This window comes from Meleagris gallopavo, chromosome 17 (assembly GCF_905368555.1).
Source record: "Meleagris gallopavo chromosome 17, MGAL_WU_HG_1.1, whole genome shotgun sequence".
NCBI lineage: Eukaryota > Metazoa > Chordata > Aves > Galliformes > Phasianidae > Meleagris > Meleagris gallopavo.
The window spans coordinates 6,794,654-6,819,836 of NC_139420.1; the positions used below are offsets into that span (position 1 = coordinate 6,794,654).

At 45.6% G+C, this 25,183-nt stretch overlaps 3 protein-coding genes across 9 annotated transcripts in view; 2 read left to right on the forward strand and 1 right to left on the reverse strand.

The window, feature by feature from the left end:
* The window catches only part of MYO1H (myosin IH), a 15,984-nt gene extending 14,871 nt beyond the window's left edge, over positions 1-1,113 (forward strand). Inside the window, exon 31 of the mRNA XM_010720221.4 lies at positions 27-1,113. Within this exon, the coding sequence (XP_010718523.1) occupies positions 27-50 (24 nt within the window). The 3' untranslated portion in view covers positions 51-1,113. The remainder of the gene's footprint in view (positions 1-26) is intronic.
* Positions 1,103-11,954, reverse strand: KCTD10 (potassium channel tetramerization domain containing 10). 2 transcript variants are annotated; one of them, XM_010720218.4, is made up of 7 exons: positions 11,810-11,954; positions 10,752-10,965; positions 6,555-6,724; positions 6,185-6,274; positions 5,569-5,621; positions 4,727-4,922; positions 1,103-4,210 (listed from the first exon to the last, which is right to left on the reverse strand). In XM_010720218.4, exons 1-7 carry the CDS (start codon positions 11,810-11,812, stop codon positions 3,992-3,994), a joined length of 945 nt encoding a protein of 314 aa, XP_010718520.1. In that variant the 5' UTR covers positions 11,813-11,954; the 3' UTR covers positions 1,103-3,991. The 2 variants fall into 2 exon arrangements, with proteins under 2 accessions (XP_010718520.1, XP_010718521.1); XM_010720219.4 differs by having other exon boundaries at positions 6,185-6,271; positions 11,810-11,953.
* The window catches only part of UBE3B (ubiquitin protein ligase E3B), a 19,953-nt gene continuing 6,712 nt past the window's right edge, over positions 11,943-25,183 (forward strand). The window contains exons 1-23 of one of the 6 annotated variants that reach the window (XM_019621064.3): positions 11,943-12,080; positions 12,604-12,789; positions 12,939-13,152; positions 13,237-13,357; positions 13,900-13,959; positions 14,306-14,410; positions 14,509-14,605; positions 14,930-15,015; positions 15,742-15,824; positions 16,775-16,880; positions 17,510-17,630; positions 18,300-18,477; positions 18,936-19,105; positions 19,794-19,961; positions 20,602-20,773; positions 21,531-21,649; positions 22,220-22,334; positions 22,758-22,857; positions 23,173-23,292; positions 23,642-23,818; positions 23,907-24,017; positions 24,128-24,265; positions 24,674-24,739. In XM_019621064.3, the coding sequence (XP_019476609.2) occupies positions 12,992-13,152; positions 13,237-13,357; positions 13,900-13,959; positions 14,306-14,410; positions 14,509-14,605; positions 14,930-15,015; positions 15,742-15,824; positions 16,775-16,880; positions 17,510-17,630; positions 18,300-18,477; positions 18,936-19,105; positions 19,794-19,961; positions 20,602-20,773; positions 21,531-21,649; positions 22,220-22,334; positions 22,758-22,857; positions 23,173-23,292; positions 23,642-23,818; positions 23,907-24,017; positions 24,128-24,265; positions 24,674-24,739 (2,574 nt within the window). In that variant the 5' untranslated portion in view covers positions 11,943-12,080; positions 12,604-12,789; positions 12,939-12,991. Of the gene's footprint in view, positions 12,081-12,126; positions 12,347-12,603; positions 12,790-12,938; positions 13,153-13,236; positions 13,358-13,899; positions 13,960-14,305; positions 14,411-14,508; positions 14,606-14,929; positions 15,016-15,741; positions 15,825-16,774; positions 16,881-17,509; positions 17,631-18,299; positions 18,478-18,935; positions 19,106-19,793; positions 19,962-20,601; positions 20,774-21,530; positions 21,650-22,219; positions 22,335-22,757; positions 22,858-23,172; positions 23,293-23,641; positions 23,819-23,906; positions 24,018-24,127; positions 24,266-24,673; positions 24,740-25,183 lie in introns of those variants that run through there. The other 5 variants (XM_085238818.1, XM_010720223.3, XM_085238817.1 and 2 more) reach the window with 5 other exon arrangements.

Genomic DNA, 25,183 nt, shown 5'->3' on the forward strand with positions numbered 1-25,183 from the left:
TTACTGACTCCTTTCTCTCATTTCAGGTGTCAAATCAGGCAAAGTCTTGATGAGAAGCAGTTCCAGTTTTTGGTCACCAGGAATGGAAAGGAGCCTGCAGGCTGACACCAGCACCTGCAGCACCCCTGCAATCTTTGTTGCCATAGGGTTGCTGTGACTTGAGAGTTTGCTTGCATCTTTTAGGTACTTTTTTTTATAGCTTAAAACTACTGAGTTGTATCTAAATAAATTCATCACCTCGCTGTAATGTTCCAGGATGCATAGATCCTTGTCACATGCTGTCACAGGGTAATGTTTAGGTAGTTGCACAAGTAAAATGTTGATCTGTGCACCTGATAACCTGTAGCAGAGCTCTGAAGGAAGGATTCAGAAGGAAAAGACTTCTCCAAGCCGTGTTTTGAGTCACTGTACTAACCAGGAGAAACTATATGAAGTGCAGGTGAATAGAGTTCAGTCTCTCAAGCAGCATGCAGAGGTATGTTTTTAAATGTAGTAATGAGGTTGGCATAGGTATTCCTGAGTTGGTGGTGTATCATCGGGAAATCCCAGGAAGATGCTTCCTTGTCTCCAGGCATGGATGAAGGAAAACATCTTAAAGTAGTACTGTCCTTGCTTCTCCCTGCAAAGCAGCTATGCAGTGCATTGAGACTCCAGAAGTGATGATGAATGGGGACAGGTGACCACACTTTTTTAAGAGGGGACATGCTGGTTTGGTATAACTTGGTTCAGAGGAAACCTTCAGCAGTAGGAGACTGAAGCTTTGTCTCCATTCAAGGAACTGAGATTCTGCTTGCTCCTTAAGAGTGCAGTTCCCTCTAGCTGCATGTTTGGGCAGCTATGAAGAGGTAGAATACAGGAATTCCCTTTGCTCTCTCTGGTGCGTCATGTTGAGGCCAACCCATGTAGCTCCTGCTTGGCTGAGGCTACAGCCTGAATGAGAGCCAGATCACTGGTGCCTTGGCTGTGAGTGGTTCCAGGAGGTAAAGCTAATAGCTAGGGGAAGGTGCGTGGTATTTCTTACTGAAAGTTCTTTCTAGCTCCAGGGACCATGAGGACAGCATGCTAGCTACTGAACTTCAAGCAAGTAATAAATCAACTCATGTAAATATGAAATATCTTCTAATTTATTTCATGTTATGCTTTAAAAAAAAAAAACAACAACAAAACATTGCAAACAACAACCATACACTGAAATCCATCTTAAGGTGGTTTTGTGTGCATAAAATAGGAGGGAATGATTGTACAGAACATGAAACAAAACAACTCCATTAAGACTAAAAGGTAAGACTGGAGCTTGGAGACTTCCACAAGGGCTTTGAACAGGTGATGTCCTGCAGCAGGCGGAGCTCAGTGTGGGCTCTACAATCTGCCTTGTCTGAATACAGGAGTGACTGCTTTGCAGGAGCAAATGCATTCTCAGCTTAGCCCTAAGCCAGGGGCTGGTGTTACTGGACTGTTTGGCCCTAACTGCATCACAAGCTACTGATTTTTAGGTAAGCTTTTCTGCATTACTCCAATGGAGGGGGGGGAAAATAGCCTGCAGACATAAGATTCAAGTTGGCTCTGTTCTGTTGTCAGTATTAGTGGCTGTTGTTGGGTGCTGGAGGGCAGCATGCATGAATCAAAGCAGGCAGGTCAGCACAGTTAACATCATGCAGCACTTGCTAATCTACAGAACTGCTTGGGGCCAGGGTAACTGCCTCGTACCCCATCTCCCCCTGAAAGCTCTATTGGCAAAACCATTTAAAGTAAAAGGCTCAGGAGCTGAGAGCATTTGTGCAGTGGCATTAAGTGACTGTGGGAGCTGTTTTTGTTTTGTTGAGAGACTTAATGAACGAGGGCAAGCAGCCAGTAGGTAAGGGATGTTCTAACACAGGACAGCAGTACATCTTTGTTACACAACTGCAGCAATTAAAGTTAGGAGTGTGTTACAGATGAGAAACTTGTAAACAGCTCAGTTGTGTCAAAGTACACAGTGCCAAAGAGAGCACACGCCCCAGCTTATCAAATAAGGCAAGAAGGGAGAGGCACTGTGTCCTGCACACCAACAGCCTAAACTATGGACTTAAACTATGGACTTGTATGAGCCCCAAGTGTGTTGCACTGGTGACAAACATATGTAAGTACAGCTTACAAGAAAAGCCAAAGCTGAAGCTGCTGAACTGTAGTGTAACCACTGTGTCTGGGTTCTGCTCAGTTCTTATTTATCAGTCAGGAGCTGGAGAAAGAGTAGAGGAGACAGGGATAACAACCATTCTGCCACAGCCCCCGGTTGTCTGAAACTGAAAGTCTTTGGTTATGAGGAAGACAACTTCAGCCTAACTCTGAAAGCTGTTAGCTGTACACGCTGCTCCAAAACTGCTTACTGCTTTATTTTACATCCCAGATAGCTTAGCTGCAGAGGCTGCTACTGAAATCAATCAGTAACACAGCTGGTGATGTTGACTGTGCCTTTGGTTTTTAAAATGCCAATGTGCCACAATCGGCCCTGAGCCAGGACTAGGAATCCTTACAGCAGGAAGCTTGCAGAAGCAAAGGACCTCACTGAGTGATGCAGAGCGGCCACTGTGGGACACTCAGCCATTGGGGCCAGCAAAAAGTACTCCAGGTGCAGAGTCAAGAAGGTCTGAAATGGCCAAAGCAGTCTGGGCTCTGTCACAGTGGCACCCTGACTTAAACTTAAGACTTCCTACTGCTGGTTTCTCTCTCTCAAGCTTTTTTACATTAACCATTACAGCTGCAGCTCTTCTCATTATCCATTAGCATCCAATCCTAGTGAATAATACACTCTCTTCCCTCACTCTGATACTTAACTCCACACTAGGCAATATAAGACTAGGAGGTAGATAAAAACATCCATTTGTTACTACTCTCAGAAAACCAGACACTACAGCATTCTCTGCACAACATTTCAACTTCATCCTTTCATACACAGCTGCCATTTCTGCTGAGAGACTTGGAAAATGCTCAGGTTAAAGGCAAACAGGGATTAACCTCTTTTGGGCCACTGCCTTCAGCTCTACATCAGCACTCTGCACTGCCTCACTCAAAGCCAATGCTCCTCTAACAGCTGCAGAACTGAGCTACAACTGCTGGCCTCCTGCCTACATGGGGCTGGCACTGCGTGCCAAACCTGTTACGAATTTTAACTTGTGGTAAAGAATGCACAGCTTACTGATGGGTGATCTGAAGGAAATAAACTTCCCAACAGAGATGTGGGGTCAAGCTTTGACTGGTAGCAATACCATTCTAAGGGAAAGCCACCAGGCACAGTTAGCTCCTGCTCCTCCTCTTGAAGGAATTTCAACATCTCCCATCCTTGAATCATACCAAAAAAGTGGGGATGGGCCTCTCCACAACTCAGTGCTGCAGAAGCTCCACTGAACCATGGGAGGGGGGCCTGAGAGCAGTGGAAAGTCACAGCCACCTGCACAGCCTTGCAGCACTGGGTTCCCTCTGCCTCAAGCCTGGTGCTTCTCCTGCATCACCTGTCCTGCCAGCAGTCACACAGAGGCATTTCTGAGCCACCAACCCCATCGCCTTCTGACCTGGAAGAAAGGGAGCTCTGCAGCAGCTCCACTGTGCTTCTGCCATGCTGCAATGCCTACGAGACCGGGTCAGCGAGAGCCAGAGGGAAGGTATGTGGCTGCCTGACTTCGTTTGTTTTTTAAAGTGCAGGATAATTACTAAAGCCAAAGGAAGCCAGTCTTCTTCCTCACTAACCACAAAATAGCAAAGACAAGAGGGCTACAAACTCAGGGCATTTCTCCGGATGTTCAGAGGGCTTTTTACATACCTACCCTACGCCCAGTAACCTTATTTGTTCTCATCCTAGAACTACCTCATTTAAATACCCCAAATAACCTACTTTGTTACAAAATGTAATTTACAGACTCGTTGAACAAAGAGAAGCTGCCTGGTCCCCTGCTGCAGACAATCCATCAGGAGAAGGGCAGCACCTTCCAGACAGACCCTGCAGCCGTCGCTCAGCTCACTGGTGCAGATGGGCTCTGTCATCGGGACGTTTGATGTGGATCCTTCGCACGCGTTCGATGCGCTCTCGCTCCTCATCTTCCTCCAGGTGATGGGAGCGGCCAGCTGCCCCTCCTGTGGCTTCCAGGAGCGCGTTGTCGGGTCCCCTGCCATCCTGGGACTCGTACAGCAGAATGTTCAGTGTCTCCTCATAAATGCGGGCTTCTGGAAACTCCACCTGCCCACCGAGGGAGAAGGTCACTCTTAAGGTCACTCTTACCTCCTGCGGGCACCTCAGTTTTCCTCCTGAAATTTCCCTGTTTTTAAAAATGTCTTAACTGTATCCACCCATAAAAACCCATCCTAGCACAAACGTTTTGCTATTTGCCTTCAGCCTTTTAGTCCCAGCAGGCAGTTTTTTCAGAACTGGCCAAATGTCTCTACAGGGAGGTATGCCACTGCCTTTCCACAGGAATGGACAACAAACTTGATTAAGTGCACAAGTTTGTCTGGAGATAAGAACTGGACTGAACTTGCATTATGTAATATCATAATTGCCCTGTGTTAAGCACTACGTCCCATCAGTCCCTGCCCCAGCAAACCCACAGGATGAGCTCCACTACGCCGCTCTCCCATTCTGAATGGCATTGATTATTCTATAGAGATGCTAGACAATGAAAAGCGTGTTCAGAACAGAACAGATGTCAGGGTGCCAGCCTGAAAGCAGTGGGGCCCCGCTGCTGTTTACTCGTACCTTTGTCTGTTTTTTCTCAGTAGCATAAACAATGGAAGTGCAACAGACTTCAGCAATCTTCCGTCCCTGCCCATAGAAAGACCAGCAGCAGATCTCGTCTCCAATCACATCTTTTATAAAGAGCACTCTCCCATTAAACCTCAAGGACAGCTTATCAAATAGCTCAATGTTTTTCAGCATGTTGTCGTCAGAGTTGCTGTGAGAGACAAAGGAGGCAGCGGTCACATCAGGGTAATTAAAATAGTAATGCAGAGCAGAAGGATTCAGGCAGTGAGCATTTGCAGGCCCATAAGCCCAGCTTCCTTTGATTTACTGCCCATCAACAGCACTGTGAGTAACGCCTGGGCAAAATGGATGTCAAAGGCCATTTCATTCACATACAAAATCCTCACAGACAGATGAAACCCTTCCTAAATTCAAGCTTAGCACCAGCTGGATGAAGACAGTGTTTTGTCACGAAACTTAAACACAGACATAAGGAATGGCAGACAAGGTCCCAGACTTAATGATTTTACCACTTATTGACAACGCTATGGCAGGCTTTCTGTATTCAGCCAAAGTGCTGCAGCCCATGGGGAGCACAGGCCAGCAGTTGGCCAGGAGTCTCTACCAGCTGCACCTGGGTGTTAAAGGAACCCCCACCACAGAAATAGCACACGCTCAGCCTTCTGTGAATGACAGTAGGCTCCCTCCTGACTCAAGTTTGAAATTAATTGGGAAAAAATTGAGCGCATGCCAGCTCCAGTCTGCCTCTGGTTCTGAGTGTAGAAAAAGCAAATATGTATGTATCATGGAATTCAGTCTATGAACAACTTCAAAGAACTACAGGTTAAGTCATTTACCTGGTGTAGGAATATTTGTTGTTGCTTCTGTTGTATAGCAACTTCACTGCTGGCTGTAAAAAAACCAACATACACATCAGTTAGAGGACATGCAGTAAGCAATGGAATCTCAGCCCCAACACCACACAGCAGAGGAGCTGCAATATGAAATGACACCATTAGGCTCAAACTGAATAGGATTTTGTTGTTGCTGCTGCAAAACTGTTGTGTACCAGCTGGTAATGGAGACACAATCCCTTCTGATCCCCTTTGGGACTAGATTGTAATTCATCCTCACCCACTACAGCCAGCAGCAGAAACAGGAGTCACCGATTCACTTTAGCTAAAGAAACCATCTGTTGTTTATCAGAGTGGACAAACCAACGGAGACCTAACAGCCCTGATGAGCTGCTTGATCAGCCTGCTTCTATCTATGGCCTCTATTGTAATACCTTACATGGAGACAGACATGGCCTGATCAATATCTGACTTTTAATCTAGAAGACATGTTTGGCCTGCTGTAGATTTCCAGCTCAAATGTTAAAGGCCATTTCTTAAAGACTTGGTCAAAATCCCAAGCACGTCCCAGGACATCCCAGCATCCTCTCAAGCTACAGCACAGTCTGGTCTTTCTTACCTTGTTAGAAGTGGCTATAAGTTTTTGCTCTTCCTTGGAAGAAGTGATGACTGGTACCTTGCAGAATGGTTCATATGCATCTTTGTTCTGCTGAAACAAGAAGCAAACAGCAGCTGAATGTAAACAGACCTTAAGACACACTCATATGAACTGGGAATGTCCCACATATTCTGTGCCACAGCTGGAGAACCACAAGCTAAGTGTGCCATCTGCCTTCACGCTGCACCCCAGCTCTGGAAAGGCAGCAAGCAGACACCAGCAGTCCCTCCTGCCGTGCGCACTGAAGCTCTGCCCACCTCAAGCAGCCTCCTCACCTCCACCCTTCACAGCAGCCAGAGCAACTCAGCTCCTTGTTAGCTTCACAACCTACCTGCAAGGCTGCCTGGCACTCGTCCACCAGCCCCTGGACCAGGTAATACTTGGCTTCAGCCAGGAGCTCCTCAATCTCTCTGCGGCTCTCCGGGAGCGGCACAGCGCCGTCACGCAGGTAGTTCAGGATTGTCCCAAAGTGTTTCCCGCAGCGGTCAATCAGGATCCAGCCTAAGGAAAGGAGAAGACCACAGTAAAGCAAAAGACATTGAGCCTGGCATAGGCCTGCTGCACCAGGCAGGTTCCTGCCAAGAGAGCTCCAGCCCCGAGCTCCGTTTGGCAATCAGAGCAGCAGAATGCTGTACTTGCACGGGGAACTCGCTGCCTCCTCCTGCATTTTTCAAGTGCGTATGTGGGAGTAAGGTAGGAAGCTCACTTGTTTCTCACAGTTCCCACTTATTGACAAATGATTAACTGTTACAGAGGAAGGAATTCTTCTCATTCTCAAAGCAATCAGTTCTGTTCTTCCTCTACTCACAGAATCCCTGACTTGCACATACACGTGGCTGGTTCTTACAGATACATTTCTTACTCCAGCCAACCAAACTCAACCACCTTTAGGTTTCCACACTTGAACACACTGAGACCCACTGTGATCCACCACCTCCAACAGATGTGCAAAAAAGGTCAGAAAGAGAGCGAGCACAGATGCTGGATGTGTCACTGCCAATTCTGTTCCAGTCTCCACGTTCCCAAAGTGCAGTTATTTGGTAGAACAAAATGCTTATTGGCACAGCATCTGGAGCTGCTGAAATCCACGAGGCAACAGCACACAAGCAGAATGTAACGTATGGATGATGGGAACGGGGTAAAGGAAAGAAAACAGCCACAACAAAGCACTTTCCAGTTAGCTGTGATGGGAGGATCCCTGTCTCACCTCTTGCTGCCAGTCTGCTGCTGGACCCTGAGAAGCCTTACGCAATGTTGAGCCTCAAGTTTCCATAAATGAACAGCTGGCCACCCTGATGGGCTGCAGCTCAGGAATGCAGCGAGGAAACGCTTGTGGGGAAGGAGTCATATTTTGGACAAATAAGGAAAGTAGGTTAAAGCAGAGCCTGTATGTTCTGCATGAATGGAATTACTAGTAAAAGTCTGAACATTCGGGTAAATTTGGAAAGTGAACACAGCCCTTTCATGCTGTTCTGAGGAGAAACTGAGACACTCTCCAGCAGTTTACTGTGGGCTCTCCATCTCCCTCATTACCCTGCTGTCTACACAATATACGCTTCCAACTGTAATTTTACAGACTGTAATAACAAACTGGAAAGCTGAAGGCAGGATAACTAGAAGCAGAGAAATAAAAGAACAAAAGACCAATCCAGGCTAATAAACACAGTACATCTATCGAACCAGAGAAGAAAAAAAACCCATTTGTCAATGCAGAGCTCTCCCATTTTATAGAGAGAAGGGAGCACAGGGCATGCTAATAAACAAGAACATCCATATTCCCCAAAATGCAGCCATTGACAAAGTGTTTACCAGAGTTCAGCATAACCTGAAGGGAAGTAACGAGCGGGTTGAGAGCAGAATTATGACCCCCAAACTTCTTTGTTATCATCTCTGCCACAAGCCCTTCTGTAGGCTGTAAAACTGTGCTGCGACTTTATGCTTACAGATGGCAAAACCAAAGCAGAATTGCTCACTTTGAGACAGAGGAGGGGGGGATGAGAAAATATTTTGAGCAGCATTGCAAAATAGAAGTGGCTGCTAAAGCAGCTTTCTAAAAACCCTTCTGTTTTAACCAAACAGCCAAAGCCACAGCCAAAAGGAGATGACTCACAGGAAGGTGACCCTGCTGCCACTCGGTTATGGCTGTGCAGGGCCTAAGAAGTGGGTTTTCAGCCTTTTAAAGCCATTTTTTAACTGCAGCATTACAAAAACGTGCTGCAATCCATGCAGTGGATTAGGCATACGGTGTTCATGAAATGCACGTGCACACATTTGATCTTTAGGAAATTTATTTTCCTTTTTAACAAGACATCTTGGGGACAGCTTCCAACCACTAAACAAGGCTACATTTTCTGAGCAAGCCCTGCCAGATGAAACAACAGCCTGACACTGATGCCTGATGCTTGACAGCCTTACAAACAGCCAGCCAAGGAAACACTCCTGATCAACCAGTTAACAGTGATGTGAAGAGAGGGAAAGTTCAGACTGCAGAAAGGAAAACTGGGAACAGATGGAGGCAGTCGGAAAACCCACAGCCTTCTACCCTCTTCTTACCACAAAATGAAATATTTAAAATACATGAACAAGTTCTAAGCTGAAAATAATCATCTGTCACTCCCCAGCAGAGAACTCATCTCTTCTCCAAGCTTGTAATTGTTACGCTTTGAGAAAGAGCTCAGATGATGGCACTGGGGTCAGAAGAATGCATCCAAATGAAGAGAAAGACCCGCAGTGTGAAACATTCCACAGATTGAAAAAAAAAAAAAAGAACAAAAAACCAACAACAAAAAAAACCAACTTCATTCTTTCCAGTTTCTCTGCAAGTCTGGCTCCTTTTCCTGAGAAACTCTGTTTGGTGCCAGACTTTGGGTGCGACCAATTGACAGTATTTTGACCAACTTCAGATACAGAGAGCTTCCTCTGACAGCTCTCACACCATTGTCCCAGTTTCCAGCAACGTGCCAGCAAGAGGGAGATAAAGCAAGAGCTACTGCCATGGGAGTGTCTCAGTTACAATATACAGGAAGTATCAAATTCCTATTAAAGCACAAATTAACTAAATGGAACAGTCCCATGCAGACACAGTGGAATTCACAGCAAAATAAGTATGAGATTTTACATCTTAAGCATGACATCTTAGTAGAGTAAACTCTGGATCTGGAGTAATAATGTCTGCTGCTCTCCGGGAGAAAGAACCTGCACCTACGGGGAGACAAACTCTGCACCTTGGCCTGCAGCCCACAGACCAGTGCTAATGCCATAGAGCAGCTGAAAGTTTGCAAAAGACAGGGTAAAACAACTGCAACAATGCAGCCTTTCACCTTCCCCCCAGCTTAAACAGAAGCACTTGTAGCTAAAATGGGGATATTCTGATGATTAAGTTGTTGGGGTTTTTTTTATTTTACATTTTTTCTCCTTCCAATCCACTTTTCCTATCTCAAGAAAGCTTATTATGAGAGCCCTACTAAACCCATTACTTTTCCACGTGGCCTCTAAATACAGGCTATTCTAAAGCACTAAAGTCCAATTCATCTAATGAAGCAATACATTTTTTGTGCTTTCAGCAGGTTCAAACAAAAATTCAAATAATTAACCAGCCACAGCCAGACCTGTAGGATGAGCAACGTGGCAGCTATCGTTACAGAAAAGGTATCCAGGCTGATAAACACTGATATAGGCAAAGTGCCAGCATATAAACTGAAAGCCCCACTTTGAATTAAGCTCTGTGATGCTCCCACAAAATGAAAACACTGACATAAAACTATAGCAGCAGCTGCAAGCAGCCATCATACAAACACATTCCAGCTTCAGTATTAGTTTGAATGTAAACATCTTTAAGCATCTCGGGATTAGAAAAAGCCAATGTATCTGGAAAGGAAGCAAAGTATTTGAATGCTGCTCCTTTAGAAGGCTGCAGTTTGACACACTGCACATTCTTGCTTTGCAGATGCTTAACTTGGAGAGACCCTCCTCCTCCCTCCCTTCTTTTGTTGTCTGTAATCCCAGAGCAAAGTTTCTAAAGAATTTGCACTGCTTTTGCTCCAGTGAAGCCAAAAACCTGTATTCCCACATGAAAATAAACTCAGACTTCCAAAATCATCTTTTTGCTCAAAAAGCACACCATTTCCAAGTTTTATATTTATATTTCAGATAAGGAAACAAGATGAGGAAACAGCCTTCTGAGCTTCTAAGTAAATACGCAAGTCCTGACTCATAGTTTCTCAACCACAATCCTCACAATTTTCCACATACTTAAGAGCTTTTGTGTTGGTATTTCAAAAGAAAAAGCCAGTCTGTGCTATCTGGGCCTGAGAGGAGCCCCTTCTGGTTCTCAACACCTTTTTGGTGTTTAGCCAACTAGTCAAGCCACACGTATCCCTTATCCCACATCTTTCATCAACTGTCTAAGATGAACTTCAACACTAATCAGAAGGACCCATCACTACACATTTCTCCCTCTTCTTCAACTTTTGGTCCAACCTCTCCCAACCAGTTGGAGCAGTAGGAGGGAAGCAAGGCGCACCCTTACCTTCACTGTCTGTCAGAACCTCCATTCTCCCACTGAACATGGCCTTGAGCATGGTGTCCTGCTTGGTCAGTGTCTGCATGGTGGTGTAGTACAGGGCCCCGCCGATGTTCAGCTTGACATACTTGGAGCTCGGGCTTGTTCCTTTGAAGGAGGTCGTGCGGGTGGCAGCTGCCGGCACTGCTGAGCTCACCACGCTTTCTCCCGACATCTCTTCCTGCAAGCAAGGAGTCACCACTCAGAGCCCTATAAGGACCCAGCCTCAGCACCTCTTTGAAATGTTCCCAAACGCTTCGGGTTTTTAACGCTGCCTTCTATGTGGAAGTGACAGACAGCAGCCAATGGAAGCCAAGCAGCTCAGCCAGGGAAGAGCTCCTCAGGTGCTGAGCACTGTGGAAATCAAAACTTTCCCACCGTCAGACAAAAGCTGCGCCTGTTTCTTTCACAACTTTTAAAGCTTTATTTCATACATAACCTGGTGTGCAACACAGGCTGTTCCCAGCACGCAGATCAAGCACACCTCCAAAGGAACCAACATTTCTTTGAGGCTTTCTGTCTCCTTAAAGCTCCCCACGGTGACCCCATATCTCCCAGCACGCAGAACTGCTGCTCAGTATCCCCTCTGCCTGTAATGCTCACCCCAAATTAACCCAGGGGAGCTAACGAGGCCTCGTGTCGTGCCAGGAAAAAGCCAACGTTACATCAAACTCTGTCCCCGCGTTGCAGTGTGCTGTGACACGAAGCCTGCAGCCGCCTCAGGCGGACAGCTCTGGGCCCGACACCTGTCGGCTGGCTGATTACCGCGCTAATTGATTTCAGCCCTGCTCCTATAAAAAGCAGAGCAATCCGACAGCGCCCGCACCGCGAGAAGCCGCGATGGGCCCCGGGGCCGCCGCGGCTCCTCTCACAGAGCACCCCGATGTACCGGCCCCACGGCCCTGAGCCACCCCCGCCGCGCCGAAGCTCATCCCGGCGGCTCGGCCTCATCTCCGCCTCCTAGGAACCAGAGCGGAGCCCCCAGGTCCTGCCGCTCCCTCCCAGCCCCACCGCCCCCTCCTCACCATGAAGGGCGCGACGCAGCCCCACGGAGCGAACGTGCGGACCGCCGGGCGGGGAACTTCCGCCCTGCTCCGCCCACTTCCTGTCCGCCGCGCGTCTACTTCCGGTGGGGCGCTGGTGCTCTTCCTAAAGCGGTCCGATGCGCCCCCTCAGCTCTGTCAGGGGAGGCAGGGTCGGGAGGAGAGGGGGGCCGGAGAGCGGCGCGACCCCAGCGGGCGGCACGGCGGGGAACGGAGCGGGTTGGGCTCGCTGAACCGCGGCACAACCGGAGCGGTGCGTGGGAAGGAGGAGGGGAGGGAGCGAGCGGGCGGAACAGTAAAGAAGCGGTGCAGGTTGCCGGCCGGAGCCGCAGCACGGACGGGGCTGCCGGGCTCGGCCTAACGGGCTGCCCGGGGCCCCGCTCGGCAGCGGCGGGCTCCGAGTCTCGGGAGGTCGCTCCGGGCTGCGTGAGGCCGTTCCCTGCTCTGGGTTGGCCCCGGGTGCCGCTGTCCGCGGGGCCGCATCGCCTCCGCCGCGTTCTTGGAGGTGTGCGGGGAGAGGTGAGCGGGGCAAATCGCCCATCAGCCGCCCTCAGCGCGGGGTGGAGCCGCTGGGCGGGCTCGTGCCTGCGGGCAGTGGGTGCCACGCGCTTGGCTTCCTCAGATGAGCTCAGGTTCGGGTGTTGGCAGAGGTGGTGGTGGTGGCTCTGTGCGTTTTGTCTGGCTTGGCAGCAAGAAGTTGCCTTCCTAGGTTTCTTCATCCGTTTTATAATGATCTGTAGGTCTGTTCTTAGTTACGTTGATTTTCTTGCTTACAGAGAATGCATCGGGCTGGAAAGGAGAGCTGGAGCGAGAGGAGCAGATCACAATGACTACAGAGCACTGATTGGTGATCACTCGTTTACTTTGCTTTTAAAATCTGCATGCCTGCATTAGGGTGCAGACTTCACTCAGATGATGTCCATATAGATACCTGTGTTTTCCTGTTGCAGGCTCATTGCCAGGTAACTTGGCCTTTGCAAAGGCTGCATTTTGCCTCATTGATTCTGTGCTGTTGAATACCCTCCCTCCCCCATTTAAATGACAGATGCATGCAGGCCTAACATCTGAATCGCCTTTGTGTGTTTTCTTCTCTTTGCTCCTCCTTCCTCAGGTGCTCAGTGCAAGCCTCGTTGCATTACATTCACCTCTTGGTCAGTCATAAAGATGTTCAGTGCCAGCCAGTCCTCCAAAGCCCAGTTCCTGGACAAAGCACGGCAGGCCCGTGAGGAGCGACGTGAGCTGAAGGAGAGGGAGCGTGCTGCTGTGCAGATCCAGGCACTGGTCAGGAGGTTCCTCTGCCGATGTCACCTGCAGAAGGAGATCAGGTGTGTGGGGTTCTGCCCTCTGTGCCTTGCTGTGATCTGGAGAGGTGGGTTTGTAACCATTGCTCGTATTCCTCTCTTTCCTAGGAGAGAAGTGGAGGATTTCTTTGGGACAGCTGAACCTGGAGCGAGTAAAAGAAGTGCTCTTTCTGTCTTCAGAATTGCTAGGAAGCTGCTATTTGTATTTAATCATAAAGAGGACAAAGAGGTAAGGTTTCTGCTCTGATATTCTTCTTTCAATGACACTATCTAAACATATTCAATATGTTGATATATTACCTAGTGATTATGTAGGTACCTGCAATATATTTTGGCCTCAGAAATGTGATCTCTGCTCTTCTTGGAGAAGTCTGCCCATAGGACTGAAATAGAAGAACCCTTGAATTTTTCAGTAGTGGTTCCGTTCTCAGGGCACGGGTTAACAGATGTTTTTCCTGCTGACCATGCCAGCATCAGTAATTGAGCAGTGCCTTGCAATTTTGCTTGCCCTATCAGTTCTCCAGGCACATACACTGTGGCAAATCAACAGAGATCTGTCCTGACACAGGCAGATCTTCTGCGTTGCTCTGGCATGATGTGTAGATGAGCTTTCAGGGAATGAGGCATCAGCACTGTCAATGGGGAATGTGTATGACACTTGTTTTGATATGCAGATACTTTGCTCCCTCTGCTGAGCTGTTCCTAGTGCTTTTCCAGAATAGTCCTTACTGTGGTTACAGCTAATATTACCTCTTTTCTTTTGTTTTGCAGAGATTTGAAAAGCTGTGCCGTTGTATTCTTAATAGCATGGATGTTGAGAATGAACCAAAGGTCAGCAGGATTTTGGGTGGGAGGAGGAGGGGGGAGCTGTGTGTGGAGGTTTAGCCTGGTGTTGTTTAAATTATTTAGATCTCAAAAGCTCCTGAGCGTTGCTGAGATTACCATGGTGAAGGTTTGGACAGGTTCCTTCGAATTCCTCTAATGTTTTTACAGTGCCTTTCTGTGGTGGCTGGAATGCTTTGACCAAGTGTTTTCTAAGAGAAATAACTTGGCTCCACTACTGGGTTCAGTGGGGCCCTGAGGAAGTTATTTGTTACAAAACTTCCTGGTAATGTATCTTGCCTATCAGTAGCACAAATACTGATCGCTGCTCCCATTTGTGTCCTGCCTTCCTCAGGTGTGGTATGTGTCACTGGCACTCTCCAAGGATCTCACACTCTTATGGATCAAACAGATCAAAGATATTTTGTGGTTTTGCTGTGAGTTTCTCAAGCAGCTTAAGGTAATTAATTTTGTTTTGTTTTGTTTGCCTGCATCTAACAGATCTGTAGTTTAGCACAGAGCTAATTAGGTTTATTATATCGGTGTTTGTTATTGCAGCCTGACATCTTACAAGACTCTAGACTGGTCAATTTGCACCTCACAATGCTTGTCACTTTCACAGACACTTCTACCTGGAAAATCCTTCGGGGAAAAGGTTGGTGCATCCAGTTCAGTAAAGGCACAGATCTAGGGGTCTCTCACACCAGAAGTATTCAGAGGATATAGGAATACATACTTTGTGTTTTTGCAGGGAATACCTAGATGAGGTAGATAAGTATAGTGAGGAAAGATGACTCTTATAGCTTAAGTGTTTTACTGAGATTCAATGTAAAATACTGCTAAAATAGTTGCCTTTCATATAGGGGAAAGCAATTGGTGCAAGAACAGTTTAAACTGATAAATCACTTTGTAGCTTGTAAGAGAATAAGCAGTGCAGCTGTGATATTGTTTTAGTAATGTCACTGTTTTAACCTGGAAGGTGAAACCCTGCGGCCTGCCATGAACCACATCTGTGCTAACATCATGGGGCATCTAAATCAGAAGGGATTTTATTCCGTGCTGCAGGTCAGTCTCAGGCTGATACAACTGTGTCTCCTATTTATTGCAAACAAGCCTCAGTTTTGTTCTGCAGTCCTTGTTCTGAAGAAGCTTTAATGAACTCTGTGTGATGGTGTGTAAGGGAGAGGCTGGATGTGAGCACTGCTGATTTCTGTGTGGTTGTATTTTTTTTCTTCAGAGCAGTAAGGAGCAAATACATAAGGAGATATACAAAAAGGAGATGTCCTTTTTGGTTCCACTGCTGAATCTAAATGTTACTTAATCATCTCATAATGAGATGTAGAGGAAGCTCATTCATAAAGAGCAAGGGCTCTCGACTGTTTTTTTGCAAACTTTGCTGCTGACTTGCTGTATGAATTTGCTTTGTTTACTGTTTTACTGGGGAAAGGAACTGATGTCATTTTAATTAATCGTTTAAAATGAGAATGATATTACTAAGCAGCTATGAGCCTTGCCTGTTAATTCTAAAAAGCCTGGGAACCCTCTGAGTACGGTTCTGGAGTTCTGAGTGGAGTTCTGGAAAAGCAAGAGCAGAAGACAATCTAATTTGAGTCAAGTTTCTCCATATGCCATCATTAACCAAAAGCTCTTTTAGTTCTGCCCAACAATTAGTAGTAACTGGTTTCTAGGTCTTGGTGTGTTCTTTCTCTGCTTTGAAAGTAAACACAGTCTTTCAAGAACAGTGACGATCTTTTTCTGAATTCTGAGGTTTTAATGTTTCTTTTATTTCAGATTTTGCTAACCAATGGCTTGGCAAGATCCAGACCATCCTTGTCCAAAGGCTCTTTAACTGCCATCTTCTCTCTCGCATTGCGGTAAGGCAGCCAGAGCTGCTTGGGGTGATACACAGCCAAAATTCTCTTCGTAGAGCTTTGGAAGTCCTCTCTCTCTCCCCATCTCTTTATGCCTGTGAGGGTATTGTCCTGATGAAAGAGCAGCTTTAGGCAAATAGTTCACATTACTGTCATCATTTTTCAGGTTGAAGTGCTATTAAGTCAGCAGTAAATGTTGATGTCAGCCTAGACTTGAGTGCGGTTCCAGATCAGAGTATGGGATGTGTTTCTCTGTTGAACTGTCAGAGGGGAATGGAGCTCTCTGGATAAGTGTAGTTGTGACTCTTCACAATGAACTGCTGATGTCTGTGTACCCGTTCCTCAATTTGTAGGACCAAAGCCCCTGAAACAAGAACCAAATGCAGGTTTTTCTGGTGGTTCTGTCTGTTCTGAAGAAAAGCATGCTGCAACTCTGACCTTGTCCCTGAAGAGCTCATGTCTTTTCACTTTAGCAGTCTGCAGCCTGTAACAGGCATTCTTTAAGACTTCAGTGATTCATCTGTCCCTATTCCCTTCTATAGCTGTCACTGCTGGGGTTATGAATTTGTGATGTTCAGTAGAGAAGCAGTGGATGCTCTTAGATATGTTACTTAACTTCTGCCTAAGGAAAACACTATTTAATTACTGTCAGCATGGCAGTAGGGAAATGGGAAACTTGAGAGGTATAGTGCATAACATTTATAACTCTCTGGGTGGTGTGGATGTGCTGTGCAAAAAATACATCATGCTGTGGACTGTTTGACTTACATTCTATTGTGTCGTGATCAATTTTGTAAACTTGCTGTAGTAACAGAAATAAGTGAATTTTCTTTTTCCAGTTGTGTTTCTTGATGAGAGTAGAATCGGCAACCAGCCCTGAATGACCCAGTTAGAAAGACTGCTTCTTACTTTGCTAGATCGAGTTTCTTGCACTGAAGTATTTTTCTCCGTAGCCCTGTTGTTGCTGCACAGTTTTCAGACAATCTGCTGAGGTCCTTTCTGATCCATGTCATGTCTGTTCCTGCTATAATGACTCATCTTGCTACTCTAACACCTGAGGTGAGTGAGATAGTAGTACCAAATACGCACTGAATGTCACACAGCAGCACTTGTCATTCTGCTTTATCAGCTTTTAAGACAGAATACTGGCATTTCTCTCCCTATTTCATCTGTGTTCTGGAAGTGCTTCATCCTTCCACCCTCCAGATGCTCAGGGTCTAAATACTACAGAAGTCAATAACACCAGTGAGGTGTCGGACTGAACTCAAATAAATAAAATACAAGTGAAGACTTATGTACTACACACTTTGTATGTTTTTAATTTTCCATTTCTGCAGTTGTGGGTGGAGACTAAGCAGAAATCAGTCCGTTGCATGGCAGAGGTTCTGTGATATAACTAGCAGGCTGTCCACTTAATCTAATTTCCTGTCAGCTCCTCTGTGTAGCTTGGTGCAAGCAAGGTTTGTGTGAGATGGGCATTCTGTGCTCTTGCAGGCAGACAACTGAATATCTGCCTTCAACTAGAATGTGTCCTATTCAACTGCAAGGCTTTTAATTTCTTACTCTCCAACAGTTTTAACTTGCTGATCTAGAAAGAAAAGTTAATCCGGATTACTGGTGGCAGATAAGGTGTGGTTGCTCTGTATGGTTATTGGCAGCCTCACTCAGAGTTAAATTTTACATTTCAGCGTCTGGCAGTGATAGAATCTCATGATCTTTTCCGCAAATTCATCATATTTTTGAGTCGTGAAGTGCAGTGTCGAGATGTCTGCGTGTGCCTGGAAGGAAGTCACACTCTCTGCTTGTTGGGTAAGCACTTGTAAGACTTTATTTTGTGCTTCGAAGAGAGTCTTGAGCCAAATCTTCATTCTCCACAGAACAGAGCTGCCTCAGGCTCTCCATTTTTATCCTTACTTGGGTAGTTTCTAAATGATAATTGAAAACTGTTTTAGGATACTGCAAGTATGATTTAACAGTAAGGATATTAGGAGGCCCTTACAAATGGAAGAAGGGTTGGAGACCTGATCTTGTTTGCATGTCATCTTGTATACATGTGAAATATTATTGTGAAGTATTATCTCCACTTTCTTCTCACTTGGATTCCAAGAAAGTCCTGTAGTGTAGCAGATTTGAATCTAATTTCCCTAAATAGGTGTGCTACTGAAATATTTAAGTATACGTTTCAGGACCAGTTGGAACTCAAGAATCCCCGTAGCTGTAGCTTATAGTGCTTTGTAGAAGGTTTTGGTAGGATACAGATGAGAAGGCTGCAGGAGGATGCCAGAGTGACATCCTGCCTTCGTGGCTGACATGATGGAAATGGCTTCCTGCAGGGTAGCCTCTAGTAGTCATTTCTCACAGTAGTCCTCTTATGGTCTTGAAAATAGATGTGTGTTCATTTTGTCTCTTTTATCTGTAACCTCTGTCCTGCAGTATCTGTTCCTCTTCTAAGCCTTGCTTTACTGGTTGTTCTGCCAGGTAATCTTGTGTACTTGGGCTCCTTGAATGATAAAGTACTTGAGGAAGAGACAGCTCATTTTGTGGGTGTGCTCATTCACATGCTCTCCTACTGCCAGAAATATGTTTCACAAAAGAAATCCAATCTGACCCACTGGCATCCTGTTCTGGGCTGGTTTTCACAGACTGTGGATTATGGGTAAGAGAGGAGGACCTCATGGTGATAGATGATTAAACTTCTCCATGTATTTTGTTGTTATTAGTGTGTTGTTTTTTTTTTTTAAGTTGCAGAGTGTTTTGAGCTTTGAGATAAGCAATGTAATTCTACTCAGAATAACTTATCAGACATTTCAGGATATATCTGCACAACTTAAACTGCTCCATTCATATACAAATTATTACATGAGGAAGTTCAATTAGTATTGTCAGACTGGTAACAGTGGCTGTGCTGGCACACTTGATTTAGGACTTAGGTATCTTTTGTTCTCTCAAATATTTTGTTCTTTTTTTCTTTTCTTTTCCTTTTTTTCCCCCCAGTGAGGACCAACTGCAGTGTGGGTACATGCTCCATTTTGACTGCAAGCTAAATGTATCAGAATATCAATGGTGTTTTATTCCAGCCTGCCTTCTAACACGTCTCTCTGACTTTTCTTTTAGATTGAATGAGTCCATGCCTCTGCTGACAAAGCAACTGCAGCATCTCTGGGGAGTCCATATGATCCGCATCCTCTTCAGTGATGTGCTCAGCAAGAAATTGCTAGAGAATCAGGAAATAGCTCAGCTGCCAACACAGCCAGTTTCCCCTCAGAACAGCCTCCCTATGAAGAGTCAGTTCTGCAGGGTTGCTTTTGTCTACATTTGTGTGTGTGTTTCTGTCTCCCAGTCTCACAGGAGTTGGACTTTTCTACTTAGCTAAAAGCTTTGAGTAATTACTTGCAGCAGCTGCTGCTGCTTAGGTGGGGATATGATCTCTGTAATTCCTGCTCACAGTGCCTCTGTGACCTGGGGCAAGTCTCTTACTTCGATGCTGTGAAAATATGTGCTTATTTTAGCAGTTTTTTTCATTGTTTTGCAAGTAGCTAAAGTGCTTACTGCATTGCTTAGTGCTTCCCAAGGCAAGATGGGGGAGGCCAGCTTCCCAGGTGAAAAGCAAGGTGAAGCTGGCTTGGGGGCTTGTGTTGCATGGTGATCCTGCAGAAGAGTATTGCAAATAAGACAGCTGTAATCTAGCAATTTTCCAGCTGCTAGCCATAGCAGTAGATTCTGTGGCTCATTAGTTACTGCACATTTGGTAAGGCTTCAGACTCAAGGGTAATGCCCCCACTGAAACATTCTTCTGCATTATTAGCAGCTGTACAACATTCTGTAAGAAAAATCCCCCAAAACCTACTGTCCATTGGTGACCCAGTTTGCTAAAACCCTCCATCCACAGGGTTGCAAAACTGCTAAGGATAAGAAATGGTTTGGAATAACCCGTATGTCCTGAGCCATTGTTTCATGTTCTTCCATCACCAGATCTTTTCAAGAGAGCTTTTCAGAAGTCTGCATCCGTGCGCAACATTCTGAAGCCTGTTGGGGGCAAGCGAGTGGACTCTGCTGAAGTGCAGAAGGTGTGCAGTATCTGTGTCCTCTACCAAACTACTCTCACCACGCTAACGCAGATACGCCTGCAGATACTCACAGGTCAGGGCACATCTGTGCTTCTCAAATCATGTAAAAAAGTGGAGGAAAAAATAGCATTTTCTTATTAAATTCTGTTGACTTGTCAGTAATAAAGCTACCAACAGTTTATTGACTGGTTGGATGAAAGGCTTGTTCCATCCTGAATCATACATCTCATCAATAACATTCTTTATCAAGCATTAGCTCTCCAGAATACGAATTGAAGCACGTTTTTCCTATAGTGAGACTTTGCTTACTCCATATCAAACTTAAGACTAAGTCAGTCTTAAGCCTCACAGTATTAATTTTTGCAGTGGAAACACTGAATGTTTTCATACATTTTTAAGAACAGATTACCTGATCTCCAAATGGATGAAGAGGAAGGTAAATGCTCTCTTGCTCTAGTGCCTATGGCAGAGGAATGAGTCCAGAGTAGGAAAGGGTTGCAGATACGCGAGCAGTTCATACCTTGTTAAAAAGGTCTTTCTGCTTTCCTGGTGTCTCCTAATGCAGACGTGTGATCCCTGTGTTCCCTTCAAGTAAAGGATTACTTTGCAAAAGGATCTATCAGCACCAAGCTCTGTTTTTCTCCTTGAGCCTGCATGACTAAGCAGGCAGGAAAAGCTTTACTGAACGTGCTTTGTATTTTTTTCATTGCTAGGCCTCACTTACTTGGATGATCTGTTGCCCAAATTATGGGCTTTTATCTGTGAGCTGGGACCACAGGGCGGGTTAAAGCTCTTCTTGGAATGCCTGAATAATGACACGGAAGAATCCAAGAGGCTGCTGGCCATGTTGATGCTCTTCTGTGACTGCTCCCGCCACCTTATCACGTAGGTAGCAAGCAAAGGGTGCTCTCTATATCTGTAATGTAAAACTCTCGTGTTCCTTAGGTTTCAAGAGAAATAATTAAGGTATTGCTGTCTTTGCATAAAGATAACAAGGTAATGTAAAGCAGCAGGGTTCTTGAATGTAATCCTGAGAAAGGATTACGTTCAGAAGGACTTCCCCCATCAGCCTTTTGCTGCTTCAGGAGCATACAGCTGGCTGAAGGGACAACAAAAGACTGGAAAAAGTAAGGGGGGGGAGAAACGTTCCTCTTACAGCTTGTGGGCAGCAACTGCATCAATCCAATGCATATACCTTGGTGTAGACATCTTTGAAGGATGGTGATACAGTACTGCTGCAAGAAAGCTTGGCAGCTTATGTGCTTCTGTTTGCAGCTCTGTTGCTGTCTTGCTCATTGGCTTCTGCAGCACAAAGAGTGGGGAAAAAGGGTAGGAAATTGTCCTTGCTGGTCAGTAGAGACTGTTTTGATGATGAAAAAGCTCTCTTTGGGACTAGCCCACAGTTCCTTTTAACTGTGAAATACTGCCTGTGCTTGTATCTCAGACCCTTCCTGCTGTCTAATGTTACAGTCAGATGTCAATCAAAATCAATAAATGAGGATTAGTTGTTTGTGCCTTCAGATTCTCATGGGTGTCAGTCATCACAGAAATAAGCTGCTGCTAAAGGATAATGTGCCTTTATGAAAATTTCAAAAGGGAATTAAATCAACACTTGTACATTTGCATTTGTTTTCTCTGATAGGATTCTTGATGACATAGAAGTCTATGAAGAGCAGATTTCATTCAAACTGGAAGAGCTTGTTACCATCTCATCTTTTCTGAATTCTTTTGTGTTTAAGATGATCTGGGATGGAATTGTGGGTAAGTGCTTTTAGTAGCTTAAGTTGAGGATGCTAGAAGAACAATATGCAGCATTAATTTTGGAATTGGAAGCTTCTACTAATTACTCTGCACAGAATCATGACGTTATGTGGCTCAAGAACATATCACAGTGTTCTGATGTCCAGATGCTACTGTCGTGCTTGGCACCAAATACCATGCACTCATCTACTACAAAAGAGAATTTGTTTACCAGGCATGATGGGCATAATAGCTTTTGTCATCTTGCTAGAGTTTCTGAAAATATGTAGTGTCAATCTGTATGTGGATATAACTTGAGTGCAGCTTAGTTCTGACAATGAGATAGGGTAGTCTGTTTTTGTTCTGATGGTTTGGTTGGAGCTTGCTGAGATGGCCTTGATGTGGCTAAGAGTTCTTCACTTTGATCAAAGAAGTCTTTTGGGAGGCACAAAAATCTTACTTTCTTCTGAATGCAGCGGAGGTCAGAAGAAATACTCTCCTGTTAGTGTGGGGGAGGTGATCAACGTGTTGCTCTTGGACACTCCTGTTACTTAGGGCACCTGACATTGCTGCTTTCTTCCTTTTGTTCAGAGAACGCCAGGGGGGAGACGCTGGAGCTCTTTCACTCCGTCCATGGCTGGCTCATGGTCTTGTATGAGAGGGACTGCCGCAGGCGTTTTGCTCCTGAGGACCACTGGTTACGGAAGTAAGTGTCCCAGCTCACAGTAAGGGTCACGTGCAGCTGTGTGCTTGCCCAGGGTGTCAGCTTCCCCGTGGGAGTTTGGTTTGGGATCCTTTCCTTTACATTGAGTGCATCTCGTGCTGCACCTGAGACTGAGTCAGAAATACGTCCTGTATTGATTGCATTTAAGAATACCCTTTCTCTGTGGCTTAAATACTCTGCAGAGGTGCTTCTCTTAGTGATTAGCTGCTACTTGTGGAAGCTGGTGCTTTGAAAAGTGGCTGAGTACCTAACAGCCTGCGTACCTCTGGCCTTCCTAGATGTGTATGCCTGAGTATTTCAGTCACATTTGAAATCATTACAGGTTTCCTCTTTGTTCTACCCCCAGCTGTTTACCACACCTGGGCACTTCCCTGGGATCTCTAAGTCTGTTCCTTTTCTTGTAAGGGACCTCAAACCCAGCGTGCTCTTCCAGGAGCTGGACAAGGACAAGAAACGAGCTCAGCTGCTCCTGCAGTACATCCCACATGTCATTCCCCACAAGAATGTGAGTGGGATGGGGGAAAGGGTGGAGGCTGAGAGGTTGGCTTTGGACAGAAGGGACACGTGTCCTGGGCATTTTGTAAAGTGGAGCTTGTGAATGAAATATTAATTAAACTAAGGGCTTTATCTGCCTCAGTGGGGAATGAGGAGGCAGATCTCCCTGTTGGTAGTGAGTTAGTGACAGTAGCATCACTGGGTCAGGGAATGGACAACCTAGAGCCAGATCCTACCGTATATTAGAAACATCTGAAAGCCCTGCTGCACTGGAGGGTGAGTAGGATCCCTGTGGATGAAGGCTTATCTTTATTTTCTTTCTAAGAGGGTGCTGCTTTTCCGAAACATGGTTACAAAGGAGAAGGAGAAGCTTGGGCTGGTTGAAACCAGCTCCGCATCACCTCATGTCACACACATCACTATCCGCCGCTCACGAATGTTGGAGGTGAGTGATATGCCTTGCAGAAGTCAACTAACAAGGCAGTAATTTGGCCTGACAAAAGGGGGTGTGAATATGTTTATCTTCTCTCAAGGAGACCCTGTGGGACTCCCCATGCAATTCTGCCTGCCTTTTTTTCATGAGTTGATAAGACAGAAACATGCTGGACTTTATTTCAGTTCAGACTAAAGCTTGGAGTTTCGACTAGGAAAAATGCCAGTCTTTTTGGAGACCAAAACTCAATGATACACATGGAGATTTTTGTGGTGCATCTCTATCTCCTGTGCTGCATGTCTGTGTGAGTGTTTTCATGTGTCTTTCCACATCTTGTCCTGGGGTTTCCTGGTCTGTTTAGGATGGATATGAACAGCTACGGCAGCTTTCCCAGAACGCCATGAAGGGAGTGATCAGAGTGAAATTTGTGAATGATCTGGGTGTCGACGAGGCTGGTATTGATCAAGATGGTGTCTTCAAAGAGTTCCTGGAGGAGATAATAAAGAAAGTGTTTGACCCTGCACTCAACTTGTTCAAGGTACAGTGTGGGGCTGCAGATGCTGACTGTGATGACCAGCTGCAGGCAGAAGCAGGCTGGCTCACTGTGCTCTTATCTCTGTGTGCAGACAACCAGTGGTGATGAGAGGCTGTATCCATCCCCAACATCCTATATTCATGAGAACTACCTGCAGCTCTTTGAGTTTGTGGGGAAGATGCTTGGGAAGGCTGTATATGAGGTAAGCCAAAAGTGCTGTGCTAGGATATTTTTATTGTTAGCACAGTGCTAAACCAAAGACATCACACATAGTAAGCATGCCGTGTGACCTCATGTATTTATTGCCTGCAGGGAATAGTTGTGGATGTACCATTCGCTTCCTTCTTCTTGAGTCAGCTTCTTGGACACCACCACAGTGTCTTCTACAGCTCTGTAGATGAACTTCCCTCCTTGGACTCTGAGTTTTATAAAAATCTCACTTCAATTAAGGTTTGAGCATTACTACTTCTGCTGTTCAACTCCCTTATCACTGGCTGCTGCTAGACTTTCAAATGCCTTTAGGATATTTGAAAAGCATCCCAAAAGTAATAGAGCAGTGGAGATGCCTGCTGGTTCTGAAGCAATATAACATGAAGCTGTCCTGTGTTTTTACCGAGACAAGCAGGGATAAAAAAGGAGTCTGAAGGTGTAAACTAGGAATTACTGATTTCTATTTCCAGAGGTTTAGCTTCAGCTCTTGTACAGTCTCTCCATAACTTTGAGCAAGTCATGTATGCATTATGCTTTTGTGCCTGGTGCCTTCTGGTGGTCACTTAATGAGACAGTGATATACAGAAATGAAGAGCTGCTGTTCCTGCTGCTTAACACTAACTCCTTTGCCTTTTTGTGTTCCTGTAGCGTTATGATGGTGATATCAGTGACTTGGGCTTAACGCTGTCCTACGATGAAGATGTGATGGGTCAGGTAGGCTTTTATTCAATGACTTTTGGACCTTATCTCAGCTCTTGTGCTAGCTGTTGATTAGCAGAGTTCTGGGTACTGATATTCTGAGTTCAGGGTCCTGGCTCAGGCAGTCCCTCTTTGTTAGATCCTAGTTGCTCCCTGTGGGACCATCTCCCTCACTTCTGGCTGCTGTTACCAGGAAGAGCTTCTGAAGCATTGAAAGCAATCCTGAGAACTGATCACTGCCACTGCTGTTAAAAAGCTTCTGATGATGGAATTGGCAGATTGTGAATATGAGCAGTTAGCAGCAGAACTAGGTTTGACTCCTGAGCAGAAGTATCCTATCTTTTCTCAGTGTCCATAGGGCAGAGAGACTCACCTGCAGACTGTGTAGCCAGCAGAAGGCATCTGTTCTCTCTAATGTGAGCTTTCTGCTCAAACTTGTGCTTCACTGAGTGCTTTTCA